Source organism: Gopherus flavomarginatus, chromosome 1, assembly GCF_025201925.1.
Source record: "Gopherus flavomarginatus isolate rGopFla2 chromosome 1, rGopFla2.mat.asm, whole genome shotgun sequence".
Taxonomy (NCBI): Eukaryota; Metazoa; Chordata; order Testudines; family Testudinidae; genus Gopherus; species Gopherus flavomarginatus.
Window position 1 is genome coordinate 142,197,337 of NC_066617.1, and position 25,407 is coordinate 142,222,743.

A 25,407-nucleotide genomic window follows, 5' to 3' on the forward strand; every position below is an offset into this window, starting at 1 on the left:
GGAAGGCTGCTATCAAATCCCCCCTCACCTTTTTCTCTTCTGCAGACTAAATAAGCCCAGTTCTCTCAACCTTTCCCCATAAGTCATGTGCCTCAACCCTCTAATAATTTCAATTGTCCTCCACTGGACTGTCTCCAATTTGTCCACATCTTTTCTGTAGTGGGGAGCCCAAAACTGGACACAATACTCCAGATGTGGCTTCACCAGTGTTGAATAGAGGGGAATAATCACTTCCCTCGATCTGCTGGCAATGCTTTTACTAATGCAGCCTGTAGCGGGGTGGTCATCCCACTCTGGCCCTGAAGGGGTTAAAAGCAGCCCTGGAGTGGGCTGTGGCAGGGAAAACCTAGGCTGATTGGAGGAAGCAGCCACAGCTGGGGCAATGCCCCAATCAGGCCACAGCTGGCCCTGTAAGCGGGCTGAGGGCCAGAGGCTCGAAGAGATGCTCTCTCTCGCTCTCTCTCTCTCTTTCTTCAGAGAGAGAAGGACTTGGCTGCCTGGGAGCTGAGCAGGGCACCTAAGGTGGAGCAGTGCTGGGGAAGGGCAGAAGGAGCTCCAGCCTGGCAAAACCGCAGGCTGCAGGTCTAGTTAAGGGCCCATAAAGGGTACTAGCAGGGTAACTGAAGTGGAGCAGTACTAGGGAAGGGCAGAGGGAGCTGGGGAGCTCCAGCCTAGCAAAGCCCCAGGCTGCAGGCCAAGCTAAGGGTACACAAAAGGGTGCTAGGGCTGCAGAGGGGCAGCCCAGATTTAGGCAGAGGCAGCTGGTCCAACCCCCCCTTGCCAATGATGAGTGGTTTATAGACTGCAGTCTGCCCCAGTGAGCGGGGGCTAGATGGTGGCTGGCAGTAGCCACTGAGGCAAAGTGGGGATAGACGGTTGGGGGTTCCCCTGGGTTGGGAGACCAAGATTGTGGGTTACTGCTGGGGCAGAACCCTGACATAAAAGGGCACTGGGGTCCAAGAGGGACACAGGGGCCAGAAGCAGGCCAAACATCAGCCAGCAGAGGGTGCTCCAGAGCTGGAAAAGAGCTAATTCCCTGGACAACCAGCAGGCGATTGCTGCCAGTGAGTCACTGCTCCATCACACAGCCCAATATGCCGTTAGCCTTCTTGGCTACAAGGGCACATTGTTGACTCATATCCAGCTTCTTGTCCACTGTAATCCCCAGGTCCTTTTCTGCAGAACTGCCACTTAGCCAGTTGGTCCCCAACCTGTAGTGGTGCATGGGATTCTTCCGTCCTAAGTGCAGGACTCTGCACTTTTCTTTGTTGAACCTCATCAGATTTCTTTTAGCCCAGTCTTCCAATTTGTCGAGGTCACTCTGGACCCTATCCCTATCTTCCAGTGCATCTACTTCTCCTCTCAGCTTAGTGTCATCTGCAAACTTGCTGAGAGTGCAGTCCAATCCGTCATCCAGATCATCTCAGTTTTGTACTGAGACTTCACAAAGACTTCTGAAAGGAGCCTTGTAAAATGGAGACCTGCCTGGGGAACACTATTGGAAGTAATATTGAACAACTTGCTACATACTTGTATTTCCATTTCGTTTAACAAAAACTTAGACATGGGGCCTGATCCATTGCTTATTGAAGTCAATGGAAAGACTCCCATTGATGACTTCAGTGAGCATCAGCTCTGGCTCAGGATGTACTGAACTCTTTTACACTTAATTTAAAGTGAACATTAAAAAGAGGTGATGAGTGTTGAAAGTATGGCACTGTGTCCCGCCCTCCCCAAGTGGTAGCTCAGCCAGCTAGAGATTTATGTGTCTGCTAGCGTACATCTATACTACCCACTGGATCGGTGGGTAGTGTTTGATGTATCGGGGATCGATTTATCGCGTCTCATCTAGACATGATAAATTGATTCCTGAATCGACGCCTGTACTCCACCTGGGCAGGAGGAGTAAGCGAAGTTGACAGGGGAGCTGCGGTAGTCAACTTGCCACCGTGAGGACAGCTAGGTAAGTCGAATTAAGATACTTCGACTTCAGCTGCGTGAATAGTGTAGCTGAAGTTGCATATCTTAGTTCAACCCATTCCCCGCTAATGTAGCCCAGGCCTTACAGCCTTGGCTAAGAGACAGGTGTCTTTTGGCTCATGCAGTAAAGGCTCCAGAGGTCCCAGATTTGATCCCGGCTGACAACGACTAGGGTCTATTGGCATGACATGTGCACCAGAACCTTACTTTGAATGCAAATATAGTATTAAGGACTGCAGTACTTGTATTGGGGCTAACACAGGTCATGCTGGCCCTCATCATTCCACAGAAACTATCGTTTCTTCACACAACAAACGTTCACTTTTGCAAAAGTGGAAATCCATCCCTTCACCAAATGTCAAGGTTTGCTTTTGAGGTACAGATGAAAACAGTTTGTTTTACTAATAGGGGAATTCTGTGGTTCTGTGCACCTGCAGAAAATGCTACTCCACCCACAGAATTTCATTGCTTCCCTGCAGAAAATGACAGGGAAGCAAAGGGAAGCCATGCAAGAAGGGCGGGAAGGGGGACATGGGTATTGTGCCCCCCAAACAGAGGTGAGGAGGCACACGGGGTTACGTTCCACTGCCCCACCCCTAATTTAAGCAAGAGCAGAGCTGCCCAGCTGAAGGAGGCTGGGTCTTGGCTCTGCTGACTCTGAAGCTGAACGCCACCTCTTGGGTTCCAGTGCCAGTCGTGATCCCCTTCTATGTGCTGGGAGCCTTCCTGTTTCCCGTGCAACAGTGAGTGCGTGCTGTGGGGCTGAGTAATGGAGTGGGGAATGAGGGAAGGAGGTGGGGGGAGTGGGGAGAAGAGGCAGTAAGAAAGGAAGGGGAGTGGAATAGAGCAGGGGGAAGGAAATGTGGGAGTGAGGGGAGGGAAAGTTTGTGTCTACTTAGTCTTTTGCGTCAAGATTGTCCAGTTTGGCCAATGTACATGGCAGAGGGACATTGCGGGCACATGATGGCATATATCACATTGGTAGATGTGCAGGTGAACGAGCCACTGATGATGTGGCTGATGTGATTAGGTCCTATGATGGTGTCCCTTGAATAGATATGTGGACAGAGTTGGCAACGGGCTTTGTTGCAAGGGTAGGTTCCTGGGTCAGTGTTTTTGTTGTGTGGTGTTTGGTTGCTGGTGAGTATGTGCTTTAGGTTGAGGGACTGTCTGTAAGTGAGGATTGGCCTGTCTCCCAAGGTCTGTGAGAGTGAGAGATCGTCCTTCAGGATAGGTTGTAGATCCTTGATGATGCTCTGGAGAGGTTTTAGTTGGGACTGAAGGTGACAGCTAGTGGCATTTTGTTACTTTATTTGTTGGGCCTGTCATGTAGTAGGCGACTTCTGGGTACTCTTCTGGCTCTGTCAATCTGTTTGGTTTTTTTTCCATTTCAGAAGGCTGGTATTGTAGTTTTAAGAAAGCTTGATAGAGATCTTGTAGGTGTTTGTCTCTGTCTGAGGGATTGGAGCAAATACGGTTGTATCTTTGAGCTTGGGTTAGACAATGGATCGTGTGATGTGGTCTGGATGAAAGCTGGAGGCATGCAGGTAAGTATAGCAGTCAGTAGGTTTCCGGTATAGTGCGATGATTATGTGACCATCGCTTATTAGTACTATAGTATCCCGGAAGTGGATCTCTTGTGTGGACTGGTCCAGGCTGAGGTTGATGATGGGATGACTGTTGAAATCCTGGTGGAATTCCTCAAGGGCTTCTTTTCCATGGGTCCAGATGATGAAAGTGTTATCAATGTAGCGCAAGTAGAGTAGGGGCGTTAGGGGACGAGAGCTGAGGAGGCATTGTTCTAAGTCAGCCATAAAAAAGTTGGCATACTGTGGGGCCATGTGGGTACCCATAGCAGTGCTGCTGACTTGAAGGTATGCGTTGTCCCCAAAAGTGTGACTCTCATAGATTACCTGGCCCACAGGATTTGTTGGAGTTGAAATTTATAAATACGTTGGGCTTCAGTCTCAGATTTTGATTATCTCAGGTTCCCATTATTGCTTCATTATCTGGACACACCCTCAAATTACCATCTAAGTAACACATCCTAGAAAATATAAGAACATAAGAATGGCTGTAATGGGTCAGACCAAAGGTCCATCTAACCCAGTATCCTGTCTGCCAACAGTGTCCAATGCCAGGTGCCCCAGAGGGAGTGAACCTAACAGGTAATGATCAAGTGATCTCTCTCCTGCCATCCATCACCACCCTCTGACAAACAGAGGCTAGGGACACCATTCTTTACCCATCCTTAATCGCCATTAGTGGATTTAACCTCCATGAACGTATCCGGTTCTCTTTTAAACCCTGTTATAGTCCTAGCCTTCACAACCTCCTCAGGCAAGGAGTTACACAAGTTGACTGAGACCCTGAAGTTCTTCACACAGTGATCAATTCATATGTTGGGTTACAAGTACTTGAGTAATAGTTTGGTAGCAACTTCAATGATTTCAAAACTAGCTGCAGATGTTTTTCAAATTTTTGGTGCATTTCAGGGGTCTTTATTTAATTAGTTTTAATCTACCTGAAAGTGCTTTCGCAAAGTACTGGGATTTTGTGGTGTTAACATACTCAATAACTCTTTTCTGTTCACACTGGGTTCCATCTGTATCAGAGTGTCATGAAAGTATCTCGCTTTCTCCTATTAAGCCTTGCCAATTATTTTCTCTTCAGATTGATTGACTGTTCATTAAAAAAGTTAATCTGTCAATGAAAAAGCGCACCCTTTTGGCCTGCATTCATAAAGGTTAAATAGAGTTGCAGTTGATATTGTGTTAAATTATTGTGCTGTTTTGTAGAATGTACATCTTTATACTTAATGGACTATGGCCCTAACATAGCCAGTTACTTAAGCAAGTGCATAACTTCAACCCTGTGAACAATTACATTGATTTCACTGAGGTTTATACCAGCTGAGGATCTGGCCCAATAACATAGTTCAGGACCATCGCCTGCCTTTGTGGAATAACTACAGTGGATCACAATGCAGTTTTTAAACTAGCTGCCTATAGAGTAAATTATCCCCTTTCTCAGCAGATGAAAAGGATGCCAGGTGCAGATCCACTGTGCAGTGAGTGAGGATAAGTTTTGGGAGGCTGCCCAGGGGTGCAAATTGTGAAGCATTATTCCTTGGGGACTCGTATGCTGCATCTCACAGAGGCATATGGGGATGGGAAAGGTGTGGGGCCAGGAGATTCAGCGCATTGTGGATCCCCAGATCCTTGCTTCTGGAAAGTGCATGGGGAGGGTAGCACATTGAGGGTGCAGAAGACTATTTCAGCTGTTGGGCTGAAGCAGTCTCCAGGAGCTATGCCACGTCCTAGTAGGGAAACTCGCTCCTCGCTCCATCTGCCCAGACCAGATACACATGCGGGGTGCTGCGGATTTGACTTGTGCCCTTTCATACCAGTGCGTTTTAGAAACTGTGGGTCATTATGGAAGATTTTATCAGCTGTAAATAGGCAATATTTTAAGTTTTGACTTTCAGTAGGTTTGACATAGCATCTCCCCAGGAGGCTCAGAGGAGAGATCTATAACATGAATGCATATAACTAAAAGTCCTTAAGACTTCAAACAGAAAAGTGAGACTCACTGAAAGAGCACCAGCAGCAAATCTGGGGATTGTATTACTGAGAGTGGCATTACAGAGATCCAGGGAGACATAAGACTTGAGACCATGAAAATTCTTGTATGGGCGAAGCATGGCAAATGTTCTCCAATATGCTGTTTACAGAGAAAACAACATAACATTTCCAGTGCTTAAGGGAAATCTGCTCTGAATGCTTGGTGTGAGAGGTCAATTTTAACTAAAGCTACTGGAGTTTGCATAGGGCTCTCTCAGGAAATTGAGCTGAGCTATAGTTAGTACAGCACTTAGAGTACTAGTCACTGCTCAAAGTGCGTGCACGGTTCTCAGAGGAGAGATTGCTTAACAGAATCAAAAGGTCTTCCTTTGCAGCCATAGGGTACAAGCAACTCCCATAGAAATCAGTGGGAGGATCAGGCCTTCAGGGGGAAGTTAGCTGGAATTCTAGTTCAGGCAGCAGCAGAGATATTTTCAGCTTGTAAGAGGAGGCATCAGCTGTGATACGTAACCGGCTGCCAAAGTGGGGTGGAGGAGAGGGGGGGTGTCCAGGCCAGTGCAAAGAAGGGAGAATAAAAGATGACAGCCACCAGGAAGTTGTAGCCGCCTGTTAGATTGGAAACTCTTTGGGTGGGGGTTGGGGGGCTGTCTTTTTGTTTATACAGCACCGGCCACAAAGGGAGGCTGATCTGTGACTGGGGCACCCAGGTGCTACAGCAATACAAATAAACAATAATTAAAATTAGTAATAAAGGCTACAGTCCCACAGGTGCTTAAGCTAATCTTTTTCTTCTTTTGAATGTTAATATCTTCTGGGTTTTACTACAAATTCATCAGTTTCTACAGTCCTTGTTAAATATTAAAGTTTCCCTTTAAACAACCCTGCATAATGCAACACCTGGGTATAGCCTACCCAATCTCATGTGCTACCTCTGTAGACAATTGCATTATCCTCCTTTAAACCTCTCCTTAAAACCCACCGAAGCCATTTTGCCTGCAAAACACTTGAGAATGGCTAGGCAGCTGAGGGAGGGGAGGGAGGTGATTGCAGCTTATTAAGCTGTTCACATCTGTCTCACGGTTACCTCAGGCTTCTCCCTTCTGATTCTTGTCTACTTATTGTCTCGTTTTATAGCTTTATATTGTAAGCTCTTTGGGGCAGGGACCAACTTTGTGTTACAAGTGCGTACAGTGCCAAGCAGAATGGGCCCTAGTCTCTGCTTGGTGCCTGAAGTAGAGTACAAATAATAATTAAAATGTCCTCCTCAGGAGGCAGGAAAACCAATAGCCTCTACTTCTGCCGAAGTGCTGCTCCCAAGTTCAACCAGACCCGAGTAACAAAAACAAAAGTGAGTAATAGCCATGAGGTAGATATTCAATAGCTTCTTCCTGTGCCCCATCTTCTTGCAAACTGCTACTCAAAACTCACTCCCTCGGTCTTGCGTTCCACTCTAGACAGCCACTCCTGGGCTATCTACTCCTCCCCTCCTTAAAAGATGAGAATTTACAAAACTTGCTCTATGATATGGCTCTCACTATTTTTTGTTTTATCCCTCATCCCTCCTTTTTCTAGCTCCTTTCTTTGTCTGTTATCTTAATTACATTGGAAGGCCTTTGTGAAAGGGAATGTCTTTTATTAATATCTGTAGTGTAAAGGAATGTGCAAAGCCATGGTGCTACATTGATCAGTCTTGCACAATTCTACTTGATCAGAGTGAGTCATTCTGAGGTTTTGTTTTTGATGAGGGATAATTATTTTTGGGAGTGGGTGAGTAAGATATCTGATTTTTCTCATTAATATCACTCCACTCAACCTGGCAAAGGATAGGTAGGTTGATTTTGTTCCTGGACTAGTTCATTTTCATGACACCTTTGCTCTAGACTTCTGCAAATGCTTATTAATGATTGTGAACTCAGTCACAGGAGAGGCTGAAGAGGAGGAACTTGCTGGATTATTTTCTTCCCACAGATCCTTCCCCTCTCCTTCCATCAATGGGTGGGATTTATTTCTTCTCCTCTGTGGAAACCTCACATGTCCATTGTCGTCTGCACGTATCCATTTAAGTACATGGAATTAAACTAGCATAAAATTGGTATGGGAGGAGAGGTCAAAACCATGTATTTGGGTTGTTGTTGCACCTTCAAGCCAGAAGGTGCGGTAGCACCCCTAGTTCCAGCACCTATGGTCCAGAGTAGAATTGGTAACATCATCACAGTTGCACAGTTTTTAATTTGTACTCTGTGCTTATCTTAGCACCTAGTAGCCCGAGTCATGGACCAGAACCCTATTGTGCTAGGCACTGTGTAAACAGAGAACAAAAAAACAGTCCCTGCCCCGAAGCGCTTATAATCTAAGTATCATACAGTCGACAAGAGATGGATACAGGCAGATGGGGAGTACAAGGAGACAATATTAGTCAGCATGACAAACAGTGGTCTCAGCACACCAGCAGCCTAACCGTTGTCAGGCTTTTTTTGTTACCAACATGGCAAAGGAGAATTTTGAGGCGGGAGGGATAGCTCAGTGGTTTGAGCATTGGCCTGCTAAACCCAGGGTTGTGAGAGCAATCCTTGTTCCTGCTTTGAGCAGGGGGTTGGACTAGATGATCTCCTGAGGTCCCTTCCAACCCTATTAATCTATGCTTTGAAGGTGAATAAAGAGATTGCTTTGCAGATGTTTACAAGGAGCTCCTCCCAAGTGTGAGGGGCAACATGGGAGAAAGTACGAAGATGCTTGTTTCAGAATTTTACAAGTGGTCAGTAGAGGCTGGCATCATGGGTCTATTGGAGGCAGGAGCTGACATTTTGGTTATGAATGAGAGATGATAGGTAGGATGGGGGATAGACCATGAAGAGCCCTTAAAATGAAGACAAGTATTTTATGATGGGATGCAAAGGAAGGGGTGACATGGGCTAGGGATATTATCTTTGCAGCATCATCCTGAATAGATATGAGTGGGACAAGATTGCATTTGTTGAGGCCAGATAAAAGGATGTTGCCGTAACTGAGACATTAGATGATCAGGACTTGGACAAGAGTTCTAGCTGTGTGGATGACCAGAAAAGGCCGTATTTTAGAGATGTTTTGTAGAAAGAATCTGCAAGATTTAGACATAACTTGGATGTAGACCTAGAGAGAGATCTGAGTTGAAAATAACACCCAGGTTGTGAGCCTGAGTGACAGGCAGGATGGTGTCCGTAGTGGTTGAGAAAAAAGGTGTGAGAGGAAGATTGAGCTCTGCTTTACCCATGTTGAGCTTGAGCTGACAAGAAGCTGTCAGAGAGACAGGCTGAGATGTTCTTTTGGACAGAAGAAGGCAGGTCTGGAAATCTGTGTGTCATCAGCACAGAGATTGTAGCTGAATTGGTGTTTGCAGCTGAAATTATGCCAAGAGAAGATGTAAAGAGAGAAGAGAAGGGGACCAAGACAAAGCCCTGTGGAACATCCACAGAAAGCTGAGGGGGGAATGAGGAGGATTACAGAGGTAGGAGAAGAACCAGGAAACTAAAAGAGTAACGGATGCCAAAGAGGGACTGTCATAAACAGATAGCTAAGGGTTAATGTCTCTTTCACTGGAAAGGGGTAACAAACAACACCTGACCAGAGGACCAATCAGGAAACAAGACTTTTTCAAATCGGGGTGGAGGGAAGTTTTGGGTGTGAGTTCTTTGTCTTGGTTCGGTGACCCTCTCAGCTCTGAGAGTGATCTTTCTATCTCCAGGCTTTCTAATCTTCTGTTTCCAAGTTGTAAGTACAAGGATAGTAAGACAATAGGTTTATATTGTTTTTTTGTATTTACATGTGTGTAGTTGCTGGAATGTGTTAAATTGTATTCTTTTTAGATAAGGCTGTTTATTCATTTTTTCCTTTAAGCAATTGACCCTGTATATTATCACCTTGATACAGAGACCATTTTATGTCCTTTTCCTTTCTTTTTATATAAAGCTTTCTTTTTAAGACCTGTTTGAGTGTTTTCACTGGTTAAGGCTAAGAAACGAAGGCAGGGGGAAAATCTCTTTGTGTTAGATTTACTAAGCCTGACTTTGCATACCCTCTGGGTGAGGGGGGAGAGAGATTTGATCTCTCGGTACTTTTGTTTCAAGGACTTGAAGCAGGGAGGGTGGAATCCCTTTGTTTAGATTCACGGAGCTTGAATCTGTATATCTCTCCAGGAACCCAGGGAGGGAACACCTGGAGGGGAAGAGGGAGAAGGGAAGTGGGTTATTTCCTTTTGTGGTGAGACTCTGAGTCTTGGGGTTTCCCCAGGGAAGGTTTTGTGGGGACTAGAGGGTATCAGGCCCTAAAATTCCTGATTGGTGGCAGTGCTATCAGATCTAAGCTGGTAATCAAGCTTTGGAGGTCTCATGCTAGCTTCTCATGTTCTGAACTCTAAGGTTCAGATCTGAGTAGGACAGTTATGACATGAGTGACAGTGGTGTGGAAAGATAAGATCCAGAAGCCAGTAGGAATATTATTTTCTTTTTCTCTGCTAGGGCTTTTATGCAGAGAGAAAGGGTGGGTTTAAACAGAGCCAGAGAGAATTTTTTTTCTGTTCTCTGGTTTCAGTCTGGCTTGCATATTAAGCAAGGAACTATTAAGGGTCTTTTGTTATACTATAGCACTCCGATTGAGAGTTAAGTACCCAGCACAACACACATGCAAATGAAGTGGTTTTTCTGGTTTACTTTACATTTAAAAGATTAGGTAGGAAAAAAAAAGGCACTGTTGCTAGGCAAACCCAAGGAGACAACAGAGCCAGCAGTTCAGACAATAAACACCAGAGGGCACCCCAACACAAGAAAATAGGAACCATGACTTCCAAGGCAAAACTTGGCGCAGAGGGACAAATCAAAGAGGCAGACCACAGGCGAGATATGGGGAAAAAAAACTACAAGAGATGGAGCTGAGAGAAAGAGAAAGAGAGGCAGCCTACAAAAGAGAACAAGAAGACAGAGAGGCAGCCTACAAAAGAGAACAAGAAGACAGAGAGGCAGACCACCAAAGACAGCTGGAACTCCAGACGGAGACCTACCGGCAGGCCCTGGAATTAGAAAAGGCTAAGCAACATTACACAGCCAATCCTAACAACCCTACACCAGTGATTGTTCCAAATCACAGGAAATTTCCCACCTACAAGGCAGGTGATGACACTGAGGCCTTCTTAGAAAATTTTGAAAGAGCCTGTCTTGGGAACAGCATCCCAGAAGACCAGTACATGGTAGAGCTGAGGTTACAGCTCAGTGGACCCTTAGCAGAGGTGGTGGTTGAAATGCCAAAGGACAGAATGAACGGTTATAAACTGTTTCAAACCAAGGCCAGATACAGAATGGGGATAACCCCGGATCATGCCCGTCGGCGTTTCAGAACCCAAAAGTGGAAACCAGATGTGTCATTTCCCAGACACGCCTACTACGTTGGGAAAAATTGAGGCCTGGATATCAGGAAACAATGTTAAATCCTTGGACAAACTGCACCTCCTCATACAAATGGAGCAGTTCTTGGATGGTGTTCCTGAGGACATAACACGGTACATACAAGATGGAAAACCCAAAAATCTCACTGAGGCAGGGGAGATAGGAGCCAAATGGATGGAAGTGGCAGAAAGCAAGACAGCTACTGTCAAAGGGAATGAATACCCCAGGGGGCACACTGACAATAAACCCTACAACCGAGGGCAACCCAAGACCCCTCCTACAACCCAAGGAAAGCCACAGACACCCTATTCTTCCACCTCACCAGTCTCCAGTAACTCACCTCGACCCAGTGACCAGTCAGCTGGAAGATGCTTTAAGTGTAATGAACTGGGACATATAAAGGCCAACTGCCCAAAGAACCCCAACCAAGTGCAGTTCATTACACCACCCTCACACCAAAGATCCCCAGGCCCAGATGCCTCTCAAATACCCTTGGAGCGAAGGGAAATTTTGAGAGTGGGCGGAAAGAAGGTTACTGCGTGGAGAGACACGGGGGCACAAGTGTCAGCTATCCACCAATCCTTCGTCGACACCAAATTCATCAATCCAAAGGCCCAAGTGACAATTTACCCCTTCATGTCACAAGCTGTTGACTTGCCTACAGCTGAACTGCCTGTCCAGTACAAAGGCTGGTCAGGAATGTGGACTTTTGCAGTCTATGACAATTATTCCATCCCCATGCTACTGGGGGAAGACTTGGCCAACCAGGTGAAGCGGGCCAAGAGAGTGGGAATGGTTACACGCAGCCAAACCAGGCAAGCTTCCCGACCCATTCCTGTTCCTGAGCCGTCCACAGAGGCCCCGTCTGTGTTACCACAGACCCAGACAGAGGTAGTGGACCTGGATCCCATGTCAACAACGGAAACAGCCACAGTGCTTCCAGTCCCAGACCAGGAACTGGGAAAGCAGCCAGCACCAGAACCGTTGCCAGCACTGACGCCAGCGCTTGCCAACCCATCTTCAATCCCAACGCCAGAGGGCACCAGCGAGCCTGAACTGGCAGAAGCAGCAGACAACCACACCCAAGAGGCTCAGCCAGAGCCTGAAATAACCCCTGGTGCACCACCGGAGAGCGGTTCACCAGCAACGGAAACAACCCCATCACCTACATCACTTCCAGAGGGACCAAGCCCAAGTCCACAGTCTGAGGAAGAACTGGTGTCCCCAGCCTCAAGGGAACAGTTCCAGACTGAGCAGGAAGCAGATGACAGCCTTCAAAAAGCTTGGGCGGCGGCACGAAGCACCCCACCGCCTCTCAGCTCTTCTAATCGATCCCAGTTTATTGTAAAACAAGGACTTTTATACAAGGAGACTCTTTCTGGTGGACACCAGGAAGACTGGCATCCACAAAAACAGTTGGTGGTTTCAACTAAGTACAGGGAAAAGCTCTTAAGCTTAGCCCATGATCATCCCAGTGGCCATGCTGGGGTGAACAGAACCAAGGACCGGTTGGGGAAGTCCTTCCACTGGGAGGGGATGGGCAAGGACATTGCCAAGTATGTCTGGTCTTGTGGGCTATCCCAAAGGGTGGGAAAGCCCCAAGACCAGGTCAAGGCCCCTCTCCAGCCACTCCCCATAATTGAGATCCCATTTCAGCGAGTAGCTGTGGATATTCTGGGTCCTTTCCCAAAAAAGACACCCAGAGGAAAGCAGTACGTACTGACTTTCATGGACTTTGCTACCCAATGGCCGGAAGCAGTAGCTCTAGGCAACACCAGGGCTAAAGCTGTGTGCCAGGCACTAGCAGACATTTTTGCCAGGGTAGGTTGGCCCTCCGACATCCTTACAGATTCAGGATCTAATTTCCTGGCAGGGACCATGAAAGAACTATGGAAAACTCATGGGGTGAACCACTTGGTTGCCACCCCGTACCACCATCAAACAAATGGTCTGATCGAAAGGTTTAATGGAACTTTGGGGGCCATGATACATAAATTCGTCAATGAACACTCCAATAATTGGGACCTAGTATTGCAGCAGTTGCTTTTTGCCTACAGGGCTGTATATTTTTGGAAGAAGAATATGGTCAGTGGTATTGAAGGCAGCTGACAGGTCAAGGAGGATGAGGGGGGTTCTGCTTTTGAGCTTAGCTAGGAAGAGGTCATTAGAGACTTTGGGAAAAGCAGTTTCAGTGGAGTGGAAGAGGTGAAAGCTGGTTTGGAGAGAGTCTAAAATAGAATTGGAGGAGAGGAACTCCTGATAGTGAATATAAACAGCACATTCAATGAACTGAGCAAGGAAAGGGAAAGGGGAGATATAGCAGTAGGTGAAGAAGCAAATGGGGTAAAGGGTGGCATTTTTTAAAATAGAAGAGACTAAAGCATGTTTATGTTGTGAGGGGAAAGAGCCAAAGAAGCATGAGAGGTTAAGGAAAAGAATCATGGGGGAATGAGAGTACACATGAGGGAGATTGGGATGGTGCTCACTGGGGCAAATGGAGCGTTTAAAAGAGGACAGCAGACGAGACATTTCTGTATATGTGATAGGATAAGGAGGAGAGAGTTGTAGGAGGGCCAGGGTAAGGGAAGACAAACTGGTGAATTTTCTCCTGGAAGAAATCACCGAGATCCTGTGCAGAGAGAGAATTGGAGGCAGGAGGAGGGGAAGGCTTGAGTCAAGGGTGGTGGAAAGGCAGCTGGGATTGTGGGCATGGGATTCAGTTAAATTGGAGAAGTACAGTTGTTTTGCAAAAACAATAACGGAAATGAAGGAGGAGAGAATGAATTTGTACTGGAGGAAGTTGGCCTGGTCACAGGATTTCTGCCAGACACGCCCCGCAGCACATCACCAGGAGCACAGAAAATAGCTGTTGGGGGTGAGCCCAATAGGGCTGGGGGCTGGCAGGGCAGATCTTGCAATGGGAGAGAGGGCAAAAGAGTTAAGGGTGTAGAAGAGTGAAGCACAGAGAGAGTTAACAACCATATCAGTGGAAAAGAGGGCAGAGGGGAGAGGGCTGAGAAGAGACAAGAAATCATCAGTGCTGATGGACTGGAAGTCATGGAAAGGCCAAGTGAAAGGGCATGGGGAGTGCTGGTGGGTGACGCTGAAAGAGCCATGGTGATGTTCAGAGAGGGGAAACTCAGCAACAGAGAAATCAGAGAGAGCAGTGCTTGGTGAGGACTATGTCAAGTTAATATCTCTTTTGCTGAGTGGGAGAGTTGAATCAGCATTGCAGGTTGAATGAAGAAGTGTGAGGGAGGAAACTTGTAGCTAAGTGGTCAGAGGGGTCACCCACGTGGAAGTTGAAGTCACGAGGATGAGTGTGGGAGACTGTGAGGAGAGGAAGACAGAGCCAGGAGTCAAAATCAGAGTGGAAGGCTGAGGAGGAGGAGCTGGGCAGATGGTAGAGATGGACATGGAGTAGGGAGAGGAGAGAAGAGTCAGATACAGTGCTGTTCAAAAGAGGGAGAAAAGGGAGGAACAGAAGATAAGCCCAACACCCCATCATGGCCTCATCCAGGGCAGAGAGTGGAGAAGGAGAGGACTCCATAAAAGAGTGCAGCTGCAAAGGCAGTGTCAGCCGAAGGGATCCAGGTTTCTGTGAGAGCTGAGAGCTGGAGGCAGTCGGTGCAAGGATGTTTCGCGCCGTAGGCGAAACTTCCATTTGCGCCCTCCCTCCCCCTGCGCCCCCATTCTGAGGCACACCCCCCCCCCGCGGCAGCTCCTGCCCTCCGACCTGAGGCACCCCTCCCCCCACCCCAGCTCACCCCTGCTCCGTGATGAGCACCCCAAGCATGCTGTGGCCACTTCATTTCTCCCGCTTCCCAGGCTTGCGGCGCCTAAGCTTATTGGCGCCGCAAGCCTGGGAGGCGAGAGAAGTGAAGCGACCACGGTGTGCAGGGGTGAGCTGGGGCGAGGAGTTCCCCTGCGTGCCACCCCCCCGCCTTACTTGCTGCAGGCGGCCCTCCCTGTGCTCCCCTGCCCTAGCTCCCTCCGCCTAAATGCCAGCGGCGACCGGGGCGGCTGAAGATCCAGCCACCGCGGTTGCTGCTGAAGAAAATGGCACCCCCCAAATGCCAGCACCCTAGGCGATCGCCTAGGTCGCCTAAATGGTTGCACCGGCCCTGGCTGGAGGGAGTGAGAGATGAGGACGTCATGGATTGTTGTGAACTTTTTGGGTATCGAGTGTGAGTTCCAGAGACAGCAAGAGAAGGAAAAGAAATGCGGGAATGGGTGTGAGGTTAGGAATGATGCCATAAGGCAACTGGATGTGGTGGCAAGGATGGGTGTAGGAGGAGGAGAGGGTGGGGATAGAGGGAGAGCCAGGAATAGAGCAAATGTCACCAGACTTTAGGAGAAGGAGACTGAGGAGGGTGTGGATGTGGGACCTGGATTTCTGCTGCTGGAAGAATGGGGGATGGAAAGGGGAAGAGGAGCAGGTAGAGTTGATTGGAACTGTGGAGGGTTGAGGGTAACAAGGATGTTTGTTTTAGCACCTTGTTCTCTATCTGGGATTGAAGAGATGCATTTTCAGATACACTAGGAAAGACAATACATTTGCAGTGGAGAGAGTGGATAATTGGCATTATTAAAACAAAATATACTGTGTTATTGCTTATGAGTTTTAGCCAGTACTGTGCTTTTTAGAGCTACATGTGTAAGACACACTTGTGTTGTGGAACTTCAGTCTGTTCTGCAGTGCAGGGTTTCATGGAATAGTTTCCCCAGTTGTTAGGGTGCCATGATAAAGAAAACCCAAGTACTATTTCGTGATAAACACTTTTCTAATTATTTTAATTGCTCAGTTGTCAAACCTGCACTGTATAGTTTTAAGTGGCTTGGAAAACAAACTCCATGACTTTTAGTGGATTGGTAAGTAAATATCATTGGGACTAACAAGTTTCTTGAATTTGGCGGGGAAGCACATATTTGGGCTAGAGGGTATCATACTGGGGAAAAAATGAGATTCTGTAGCAAAGTGAGGATGGGTCAGTTAGGGACTCTTAGACTGAGCTGGTTGTCCTTTGAATATTATTATATGACCCAAAGAACAGCTGCAAGGTGAAGATAGTCTGTTTATTCATAACTATACCATAGATAGGTGCTCTGATACCACAAAAGGGATTCAGGATATAAAAACAAGATTAGATTATTAGAATAAATCTATTAATTAATCTTTTTAATTATTTGACCAGCTCTAATAATAAAAATAACATTAGGTGCTGGACCATTATGTCAGTTCCTGCGTTGCTGTTACCAACAATGCAGGAATTGAAATAATGAACTGGCTTCTAATGTGGCCGTGGTGTTTTTGATGTTGCCATTTTCTGATATCAGTGTCCCATTCTGAAAGTGTCACCGATGTGCTAATCAGTAGCAGAAATCCAGGGCCTTGCAGGTCAGCTTTGCGGTGGAGACGAAATCAGTGGCGTGGAATCTGGTTATATACTAAACTTAACTTACTTTATTTACACATGTACACCTTCCCTGAAATTATACAGTCAAACTGTGCCAGTCAATCCCCTCTTCCAGGAATTTTAGCATAACACCAATGGCCAATTCCCAGGGAGCAACCCTGCCTCAAGAATTGCCTCTGATTAGAACCCAGGGCACAGAGCGAACTCTCCTGTTACTCATACAGCTCCCTCTCTCCCAAAATTGCCTCTGCACAAAACATTGTACAACTGAAAACTAACAGCAACACATAATGTCTTCCTAAGTGTCAAAACTTGCTTGCACACTAAAAGTGGAAGAGTGTAACAGCACCACCTGATGACTCCTAATTATTTATTAGAGCTGCCCAGATAGCTGAAAAAGAGATTAAGCAAGATACAAGTTCTTAGTGCCAGATTAAAATATTTCAAAGTGTGGCTTCACCGTGTACATTTCCTTCTTCTTGTATGCCGTAGGTGGGTGGTGCTGCAGTGATGGCTGTTGGCATATGGACCCTAGTTGAAAAAAGCGACTATCTGAATATCCTGGCGTCTAGTACATTTGCTGTGTCTGCATACATCCTGATCTTTGCAGGAGGTCTTGTGGTGATTACAGGTTTTCTGGGATTCTGTGCAATCATCAGGGAACAAAGGAGCTGTCTTTCCGCAGTAAGTAACTGGATTTTATCTTTAATGGAAGCAGACTCTTACTAATAAGGATCTAATAATCTCTCTGTTGAAGCAAGAACGGCAGGTACAACATTCTGCTAGTGCGTTTACTTGGCCTGGAGGTGGAATATGGCATGAGGAACTGTATCCTTTACCAAACAAGCAGCATTTTTTGAGGGCAGCTTCCCACTATGCCAAGCATTTTCTTTTGTATTTGTGATGCTACTGAGAAACTGTTGCTGGATACCCATGAAATAAAATCAGCTCAAGCAACTTTTAGCAATTTTATCCAATCCAGGTTGGATTCAGAAAAGCTCTAAAGTTACTGGTGAAAATGGACACCCAAGTCCTTCAGAAAAGTGCTGACTGCCACATCCAAACTCAGTGTTAAATGACAGCAGAAAAATTGCAACTTCTTTCTCATCTGTTTCTCTCCCTATTTTCTATCCAAAACTTCGTAAGAAAAATGTTTGTATTGCTTTTTACTTCGGTTCACCCTGCAGAGCCAATATAGCTCAGAGGGAGGAAGTGGGAATCTATTCTGACTTGCGTGTTATTGATCAAATTATTTACTAAATGCCAATTAAATGGCCACTCAGTTATATCTGGGCAAACCCATTGGTGACAGAGGAATTGCACAGGTTTCACTGAGGGCATGATCTTGAAGACAATGAGTTGCACAAGTTCACTGAAGCCAGAGGCAGTGGACACTCTCTTTGAGTGGGGAACAGAGGTGCATAAGGAAACCTAAACAAAGCACTGTACCAGCATAGCTAGTGGGGAGAATCAGGGCAGAGAAGGGAAGGAAGGGTTAGAGCTCTGCATGCTAAGCAAGGGGAGCTCCTGAGACTTAGTGGAGGGAGATCAGCCAGCTCCATGCTGGGAAGAGAGTTCCCAGTGGTTCGTGTCCCTCTTGCCAGGGTAGCTGCTCCTGGCCCAGTCACATCACCCCAATTTCTTCCTGGCCTGATCCCAGATACTACAGTGGCCAATCCAGTCCCTCGGGATCCTGGTCTTGCGTCCACTCCAAGAAGCTGCAAAGCCCTACCCTGCCTAAGCAGCCTGAGCATGTGCAGTGTATGGAAGATGGCCACACACACATGCAGTTTACAGGGAGTGCTGTTTCTCAGAATGTGAAGCAAAACAACTCACGGGGACAGAAAACAGATCAGCCCCTTGATATTTCCATTGATGGTGGGCTAGCACTTGCTGTCCCCTCATTCCCCAGTTCTGCCACTCCTGGTTGAAGTCATAATTGGGCCCCAGAATCTTTATTACTGATTCTATGTAAGAAACAAAAATCTCAACTTGACTGTCAAACCCAGGCTGAGTTTGCAGGACTGGTAGTTAGAAAAAATACTTTTTACTTGCAAAATGAGCACATTTGCCTGGAGTCACTGAAAGACCAGAAACGTGATATCCTGCAATGTTGTTGTCACAGTGTCAGTTTTTAGAGATAAACCATGGCTTAAGAGCTGATGTTTCTGTTGGAGGAGTGTAAAAGGAAATTAGCAGTTTATATAGATGATTAAACACCAAGTCAGACTTGAGTGGTTCATAGACCTTGGGCTGGCTGTAAGCACAGCGTGAATGTCAACCTAGAAGAAAAATTCTTTAGTAGAAGTTTGTTCAGCAGCCTCCATTCAGTTTGCGAAGTAGTATCATAGAAGTGTAGGACTGGAAAGGACCTGAGAGGTCATTTAGTCCAGTCCCCCGCACTCATGGCAGGACTAAGCAATAACTAGACCATTTCTGACAGGTGTTTATCTAACCTGTTCTTAAAAACCTCCAATGATGAAGTTTCCACAACCTCCCTAGACAATTTGTTCCAGTGCTTAACTACCCTGATATGAAGTTTTTCTGTATGTCCAACCTAAACCTTCCTTGCTACACTTTAAGCCCAGTGCTTCTTGTCCTATCCTCAGAGGCTGAGGAGAATAGTTTTCTCCCTCCTTCTTGTAACAACCTTTTATGTACATGAAACTTGTTATCGTGTTCCTCCCTCCTCGGTATTCTCTTCAGATTAAACAAACACAGTTGTTTCAATCGTTCCTCATAGGTCATATTTTCTAGACCTTTAATCATTTTGTTGTTCCTCTCTAGACTTTCTCCAGTGTTCACATCTTTCCTGAAATGTGGTGCCCAAAACTGGACACAATACTCCTGCTGAGGCCTTATCAGTGCAGAGTAGAGCGGAATTACTTCTTGTGTCTTGCTTACAACATTCCTGTTGATATATCCCAGAATGATGTTCACTTTTTTTTTCAACAGAGTTACACTGTAACCCCCAGTTCCCTTTCCTCAGTACTCCTTCCTAGGCAGTCATTTCCCATTTTTGTATGTATGCAACTGATAGTTCCTTCCTAACTGGAGTACTTTGTATTTTTTGTTGTTGTTGAATTTCTCCAGTTAGTCCTGATCATTTTGAATTATAATCCTACCCTCCAAAGCACTTGCAACCCCTCCCACCTTGATATCATCCGCAAACTTTGTAAATGTACTATCTATGCCATTATCTAAATCATTGATGAAGTTATTGAGCAGAACCAGACCCAGAACTGATCCCTGCAGGTTCCCACTTGATTTGCCCTTCCAGTTTGACCATGAACCACTGATAACTGTTCTCCAGGGACCTTTTTTTGTGCATCCACTTTATACTAGTTCCATCTAGGTTGTATTCCCTAGTTTGTTTATGAGATGGTCATGTGAAACATTGTCAAAAGCCTTACTAAAGTCAAGACATTGCACGTGTACATTCAGAGATGAATCCAGCACAGAGCCCTCTCCTCTCTTAAGGCCCTGTCTGCTGGAATACCATCAAAAGTCCTGCCTCTACAGTGGCTGAGAGGGGTTTTCCCCTAAGCATTCTGCCATTTTCTGAAGTTCCTTGGGATTGCAGTGAGCCTTTCTCTTCCCCCACCATCCTCCCTTTTCAGTTTCCCTCTTCTCACTCCCACATCCCAGGGCTGCCAGACACGTTGGATCTCCTTCTCATTTCCACTAAGGCCCCTTTACACTTACATTTGCTTCACAACCCCTTTTCACTGCCAAAGCAGTGTGAAGGGGCCTTACCATAAATGAAAATCAGATCCATTATCTCCAGAGAAGGCATTTACTGGCTTGGGGGACAAATTGCTTATTTCCAGAGTAACCGTTTGTTATAACAAAGAGTGTTTTGACTTCAGGGCGGCAACAAGTAGCAGGAGCAAATACAATTTTAAGAAATGAATATGGGAATTTTCATTAGGTATGTCAGAGGGAAGGGCCCAACTACCTCTGACAAGGCTCCAGAAGGGAGAATGAGGCAGCTCAGGCTCACCTGGGAGTAGTTAACTCACTGAGTAACTGGGAGGCTGTTATTTGGGCAAGGAAGCATAAAAAGGTAAGGACCTCAGTTAGAGGATAAGCTTTTGAGGAGACAGGTGGCTGATGGAGAGACAAGGGACTGTAGAGCTAGGACCCTGCCACAGATGGGTGAGAATGTTCCAGGCAAACTCAGAGCTGGTCTGCATGGGAAATTACATTGGCATACCTGTCTCTCTGGTGGGTGTGAAAAATCTACAGCCCTGAGAGATATAGTTAGGCTGACCTAACCCCGAGGTAGACGGTGCTTATGCAACTGGGCCACTGTAGTCCTTAACTGTAGACATACCCTGATTCTGTAAAGAGGGAGAAACAGGGCAGGAGGCTGGGGAAGACTACAGAGGTAGGAAGTAGCTCAGGGAACAGCAAGGGACTGAGAAGGGCTGGCTCTGGGTATTCCAAAAAAGAGCCTGAGCTGGAACCCAGCAGAGGTGTGGTGCTGGGTTCCCCTACTTACCCCAGCCAGAGACTGTTGGAGAAGAAACTTGTGACCTATGCTTATGCCCATGAAATGGCTTCAGTTAGATACAGGGGGACCCACTATAACAGCTTGAAAATAAGCATGGTGCATTGGCAAAGGCGAGCCAAATATGTCATACTGTGACTATTTTAACTGTAAGGCCATTAGTCATGCTTGATTACATATGGTTATCTTAATAAAAAGGATTGTATAGCAGCAGCGGTCCAAGAATTTGTACTGTCACTGCTTACGGATACACAACTGAATCTAAATCTGAAACATTTTGTGTGCTAAAATGATGAAAGTGCTTAAGGGAAGATTTAGATTATGCTTTTTTCCTAATTGACTGCACTCAAACTGGATTTTAAGCAAACTATTTTATTTATAAACATTTATTCATTAATACTTCTTTAGCAATTTTCATTCATAGAACTCCAAGTGCAACACAAAGTGGGGGTGGAGGGCAGAATATATTATCCCCATTTTTAAGATGGAGCAACTGAGGAACAGAACAGTGAACTGACTTTCCTAAGATTTCACAGCAAGTCAATGTCAGAGCTGGGAATAGATCCAAAGTTTTTTGACTCCTAATCATGGGCCCTATATAATCACTAAGCTTAGATTTCTCTCCACCCCACAAAGATATTTAAAGTGTTATTTACAGGTATTGAAACCCCTGAAACAATCAGGAACTATATCAGTTAAAAAATAAAAAATGTATGTGTAAGTGACTCTCTTAAATGTACTAACAAGAGCAGAGATGTTTCGCAGTATGGAACAGTTATTTAGTTAAATAGTAATTGACCGCTGGTTTTATTTCCCCAGCCCTAAAAAAACGCAAAAAATCCTTCAACAGAAAAGTCGTCATCTTTCATTTCATTTTCTTTTCCATCACTCTTGTTTCAAATTTGAGCATTGACATACTACTGACACTCTGCATATTATAAAGGCAAATGAACTGATGAACAAACCTTGGCTGCACAGGAGTGCTCTGAGCCAAGATTAAATCTATAACTAATATGAGTAATGCATTGTATAAAAAGGCTGCCATATGGAGCCATTCATTATCCCTATGCATTTGTTATAACAGGGAGAGAGATGGGTACTCGCCTTAAGTGAGCCAAATTATATTTCAGCCTATTGCAAGACTACACTAAATAACTATTAAAATAAAAGTCATAATGAACATAAAAGCAAATTGCCTTCACTGGGTTTTCTCTAGTGGACAAACATCACATAATGATTGTCAAAAAAATAAGAATCTTTTCCGATAGATAAATTGCACCTTTAAGCTATGCAGGACTGACTCAAATCTTCTAGTGGATCACACAAGAGGATGGTTACACCAACATCATATAACTGTTGTTAGTGAGTTTAGGGCTGGTGTGAAGTGCTAGCCTGTTTGCCTCCAAATGAATTGCAGGTGCAAACACGAAGATACTAATTAGGGCTGGTAAAAATGTTTCCATTTAAGCTTTTTTTTTTTTTTTTTTTTTTTTTTTTTTTTTTTTTTTTTTTTTTTTGGAAGCACAAACTTTCACAAAACTAATTTTGTCAAAAACACAATTTTCCCATTGAAAATTTTTACCAGCCATAATTCATACCTTCATATTTGCACCTGCAATTCATTTGGAGGCACAAATAGAAGTATATATGGTACCTCTAGTGCACCAACAATCCTGCTGTGAAGAGGTGTAAGAACTCAGTTTTGCAGGAGGGTCAGATGTTACTGGGACAAAATGCAGACACAAATGGGTGTCCACCCTTTCTGGAAATTAGCAGAGCTTTGTAATATCTGAGATGAAATCCATGAGGTGAAAACAGCTAGTTTTAAATAGTTGGTCGCCAAGTAATTTTGTTTAAAAATGTTTCGAGAAACAAGAAATGTCAGGCCAGCTCTAATATTTGTTCCTCTTACTGACAACTCAGAAGTATGGCTCTCAATACAGGGACCATAGTTAAGACAAAGTAAAAGGAGCACAATTATTAACCATGGCTATTTTATAAAGAAAGGAAAATAAAATATTAGACAAAATAACACACAACTAAATACAAATGATAAACTGGTTACTTATATTACAGTTTATTTTGTATACCTTTCTGTGGAGACCTTTAACAGAGATTACATGTTTTGAGTGTGAATCACCTCTCAGGGACTTTTTTTTTCCTTGGTAAGATAAAACCAAAAATATATTGTTTTCCAAAATTATTGTGAGTTCATTTTTAATATCTTTTATAGTAAAGCTATGATTTTGTCATGGAGGTCGCAGAAGTCACCAGAGACATCAGCGACTTCAGGCTGCAGAGATTGACAGCTGCAGGGTACCCCTGCCACCCACAGGGAGGCCCCAAGCTCTCAGCTGCCTGAGCTGCAAGAGAACCCCATAGCTCCTAGCTGCTGCGGGAGGTGGAGGCCCCTGGAGCTGCAAGCCAGGACCCCCACAGCTGCCCAGTCACTACGGTTGGTGTGGGGGCATCTCTCCATTTTGTCACAGATATTTTTAGTAATAGTCACAGACAGGTCATGGGCTTCCATGAATTTTTTTTATTGCCTGTGACCTGTCCGTGACTTTTACTAAAAATATCTGTGACAAAATCTTAGCCTTACTTATTAGATACTTAAAAATGTTTAGGGATGGGCAAAATAATTTTGTTTAAGAGCAAGTGAAACTTGTCTAGTCAGTAATAATAATCTAAACAATTTATGCTTGGGCAAAGTAAGTAATCTTAACAAAATCCCATGAAATTGAAGAAGATATGTAAATTAGTTACTTAGCTCCTTAAGTGGCTTCTTCTATCTTAAGACAGTCCAATAACAAATATTAAGAATTTTTAATCCCGTTATATCCCACTATTTCTTTGTCTACCGATGTTTAGCCACTGTTGCCATTCCAGAAATACATGGTTAAACCACCTGGTGAATAAATGGTTAGTAGCTTATGTTACAGCAGCATTTTCATAGCCCAGTAAAATTATTATAGGAGTTTAAATCTTGTTGCTTGGCAGTGTCTTAGTTTCTTTCACCAATTCATGTTGAAGTTTTGGAAAGGTTTCCCTTAGATTGGTTTCTTTTTGAGTCTTCACTGTTTTGTTTTTTTATTCATTTATTTGTGGCAGTGTGCTTGTAGAGATGGACAGGATGAGTCATGGAGTGCATGCTGCCTATGTAAGGTAACAGAGGATGTCTACCTTACAAAACAAAACTCCACAAGTTTGTTTCTGCACATTCTGGTTCTGTGGCTGGAGGTTTTAACATGACATGTCTTCAGGTTTTTAAGCCCCCTCTCTGTGGGTAATAGGGGCCAAATTTTAAAGCTATTTAGGCAAGGGAAATTGTGCTTCACCAGTGTAATAACCTTAGTCCCAGATTTGGACCTTAGCGTCCAAAATATGGGGGTTAGCATGAAAACCTCCAAGCTTAGTTACCAGCTTGGACCTGGTACCTGCTGCCACCACCCAAAAAATTAGAGTGTTTTGGGGCACTCTGGTCCCTCTGAAAAACCTTCCCTGGGGACCCCAAGACCCAAATCCCTTGAGTCTCACAACAAAGGGAAATAATCCTTTTTCCCTTCCCCCCTCCAGGTGCTCCTGGAGAGATACACAGACACAAGCTCTGTGAATCCAAAGAGAGTGAATCTCCCTCTCTGTTCCCAATCCTGGAAACAAAAAGTACTTTCCTCTTTACCCAGAGGGAATGCAAAATCAGGCTAGCCACTTCAACACACACAGATCTCCCCTGATTTCTTCCTCCCACCAATTCCCTGGTGAGTACAGACTCAATTTCCCTGCAGTAAAGAAAAACTCCAACAGGTCTTAAAAGAAAGCTTTATATAAAAAAGAAAGAAAAAATACAAATAGTCTCTCTGTATTAAGATGACACAATACAGGGCAATTTCTTAAAAGAATATTGAATAAACAGCCTTATTCCAAAAGAATACAAATCAAAGCCCTCCAGCACTTATATTCATGCAAATACCAAAGAAAAGAAAACCATAGAACTTACTATCTGATCTCTTTGTCCTTACACTTAGAAACAGAAGACTAGAAAGTAGAGCTACTTCTCCAAAGCTCAGAGAAGGCAGGCAGCCAGAAAACAAAGACACAGAGACACAATTCCGTCCACCCAAAGGTGAAAAAATCCGGTTTCCTGATTGGTCCTCTGGTCAGGTGCTTCAGGTGAAAGAGACATTAACCCTTAGCTATCTGTTTATGACACGCCCCCCAAATTGCAGACAGTGGGGAATCTCACTGGCGGCGATTTCCTTCTAGAACTTGAAAATAAACAGATTAATACAACACATACACCTTTACATATACTCCTAAGTATATAACTAACAGACTTCTACATTTTAAGAACACTTTTTAACTACTGAATTCTGGGAAACTCTCACGGGAGAGTGCATCAGCAACTTTATTAGAAGCTCCTGTGATGTGTTGAATTTCAAAATCAAAATCTTGGAGAGCTAAACTCCAACGAAGAAGTTTCTTGTTGTTCCCCTTGGCAG

The 25,407-nt window shown here is 44.9% G+C and overlaps 1 protein-coding gene across 4 annotated transcripts in view; it reads left to right on the top strand.

Moving 5' to 3' along the window:
- Positions 1-25,407, top strand: part of TSPAN11 (tetraspanin 11) — a 180,738-nt gene that overhangs the window by 61,319 nt on the left and 94,012 nt on the right. For all 4 annotated transcript variants that reach the window (XM_050966514.1, XM_050966518.1, XM_050966525.1 and 1 more), the window contains one exon: positions 16,888-17,079. In XM_050966514.1, coding sequence (XP_050822471.1) covers positions 16,888-17,079 — 192 coding nt within the window. The remainder of the gene's footprint in view (positions 1-16,887; positions 17,080-25,407) is intronic.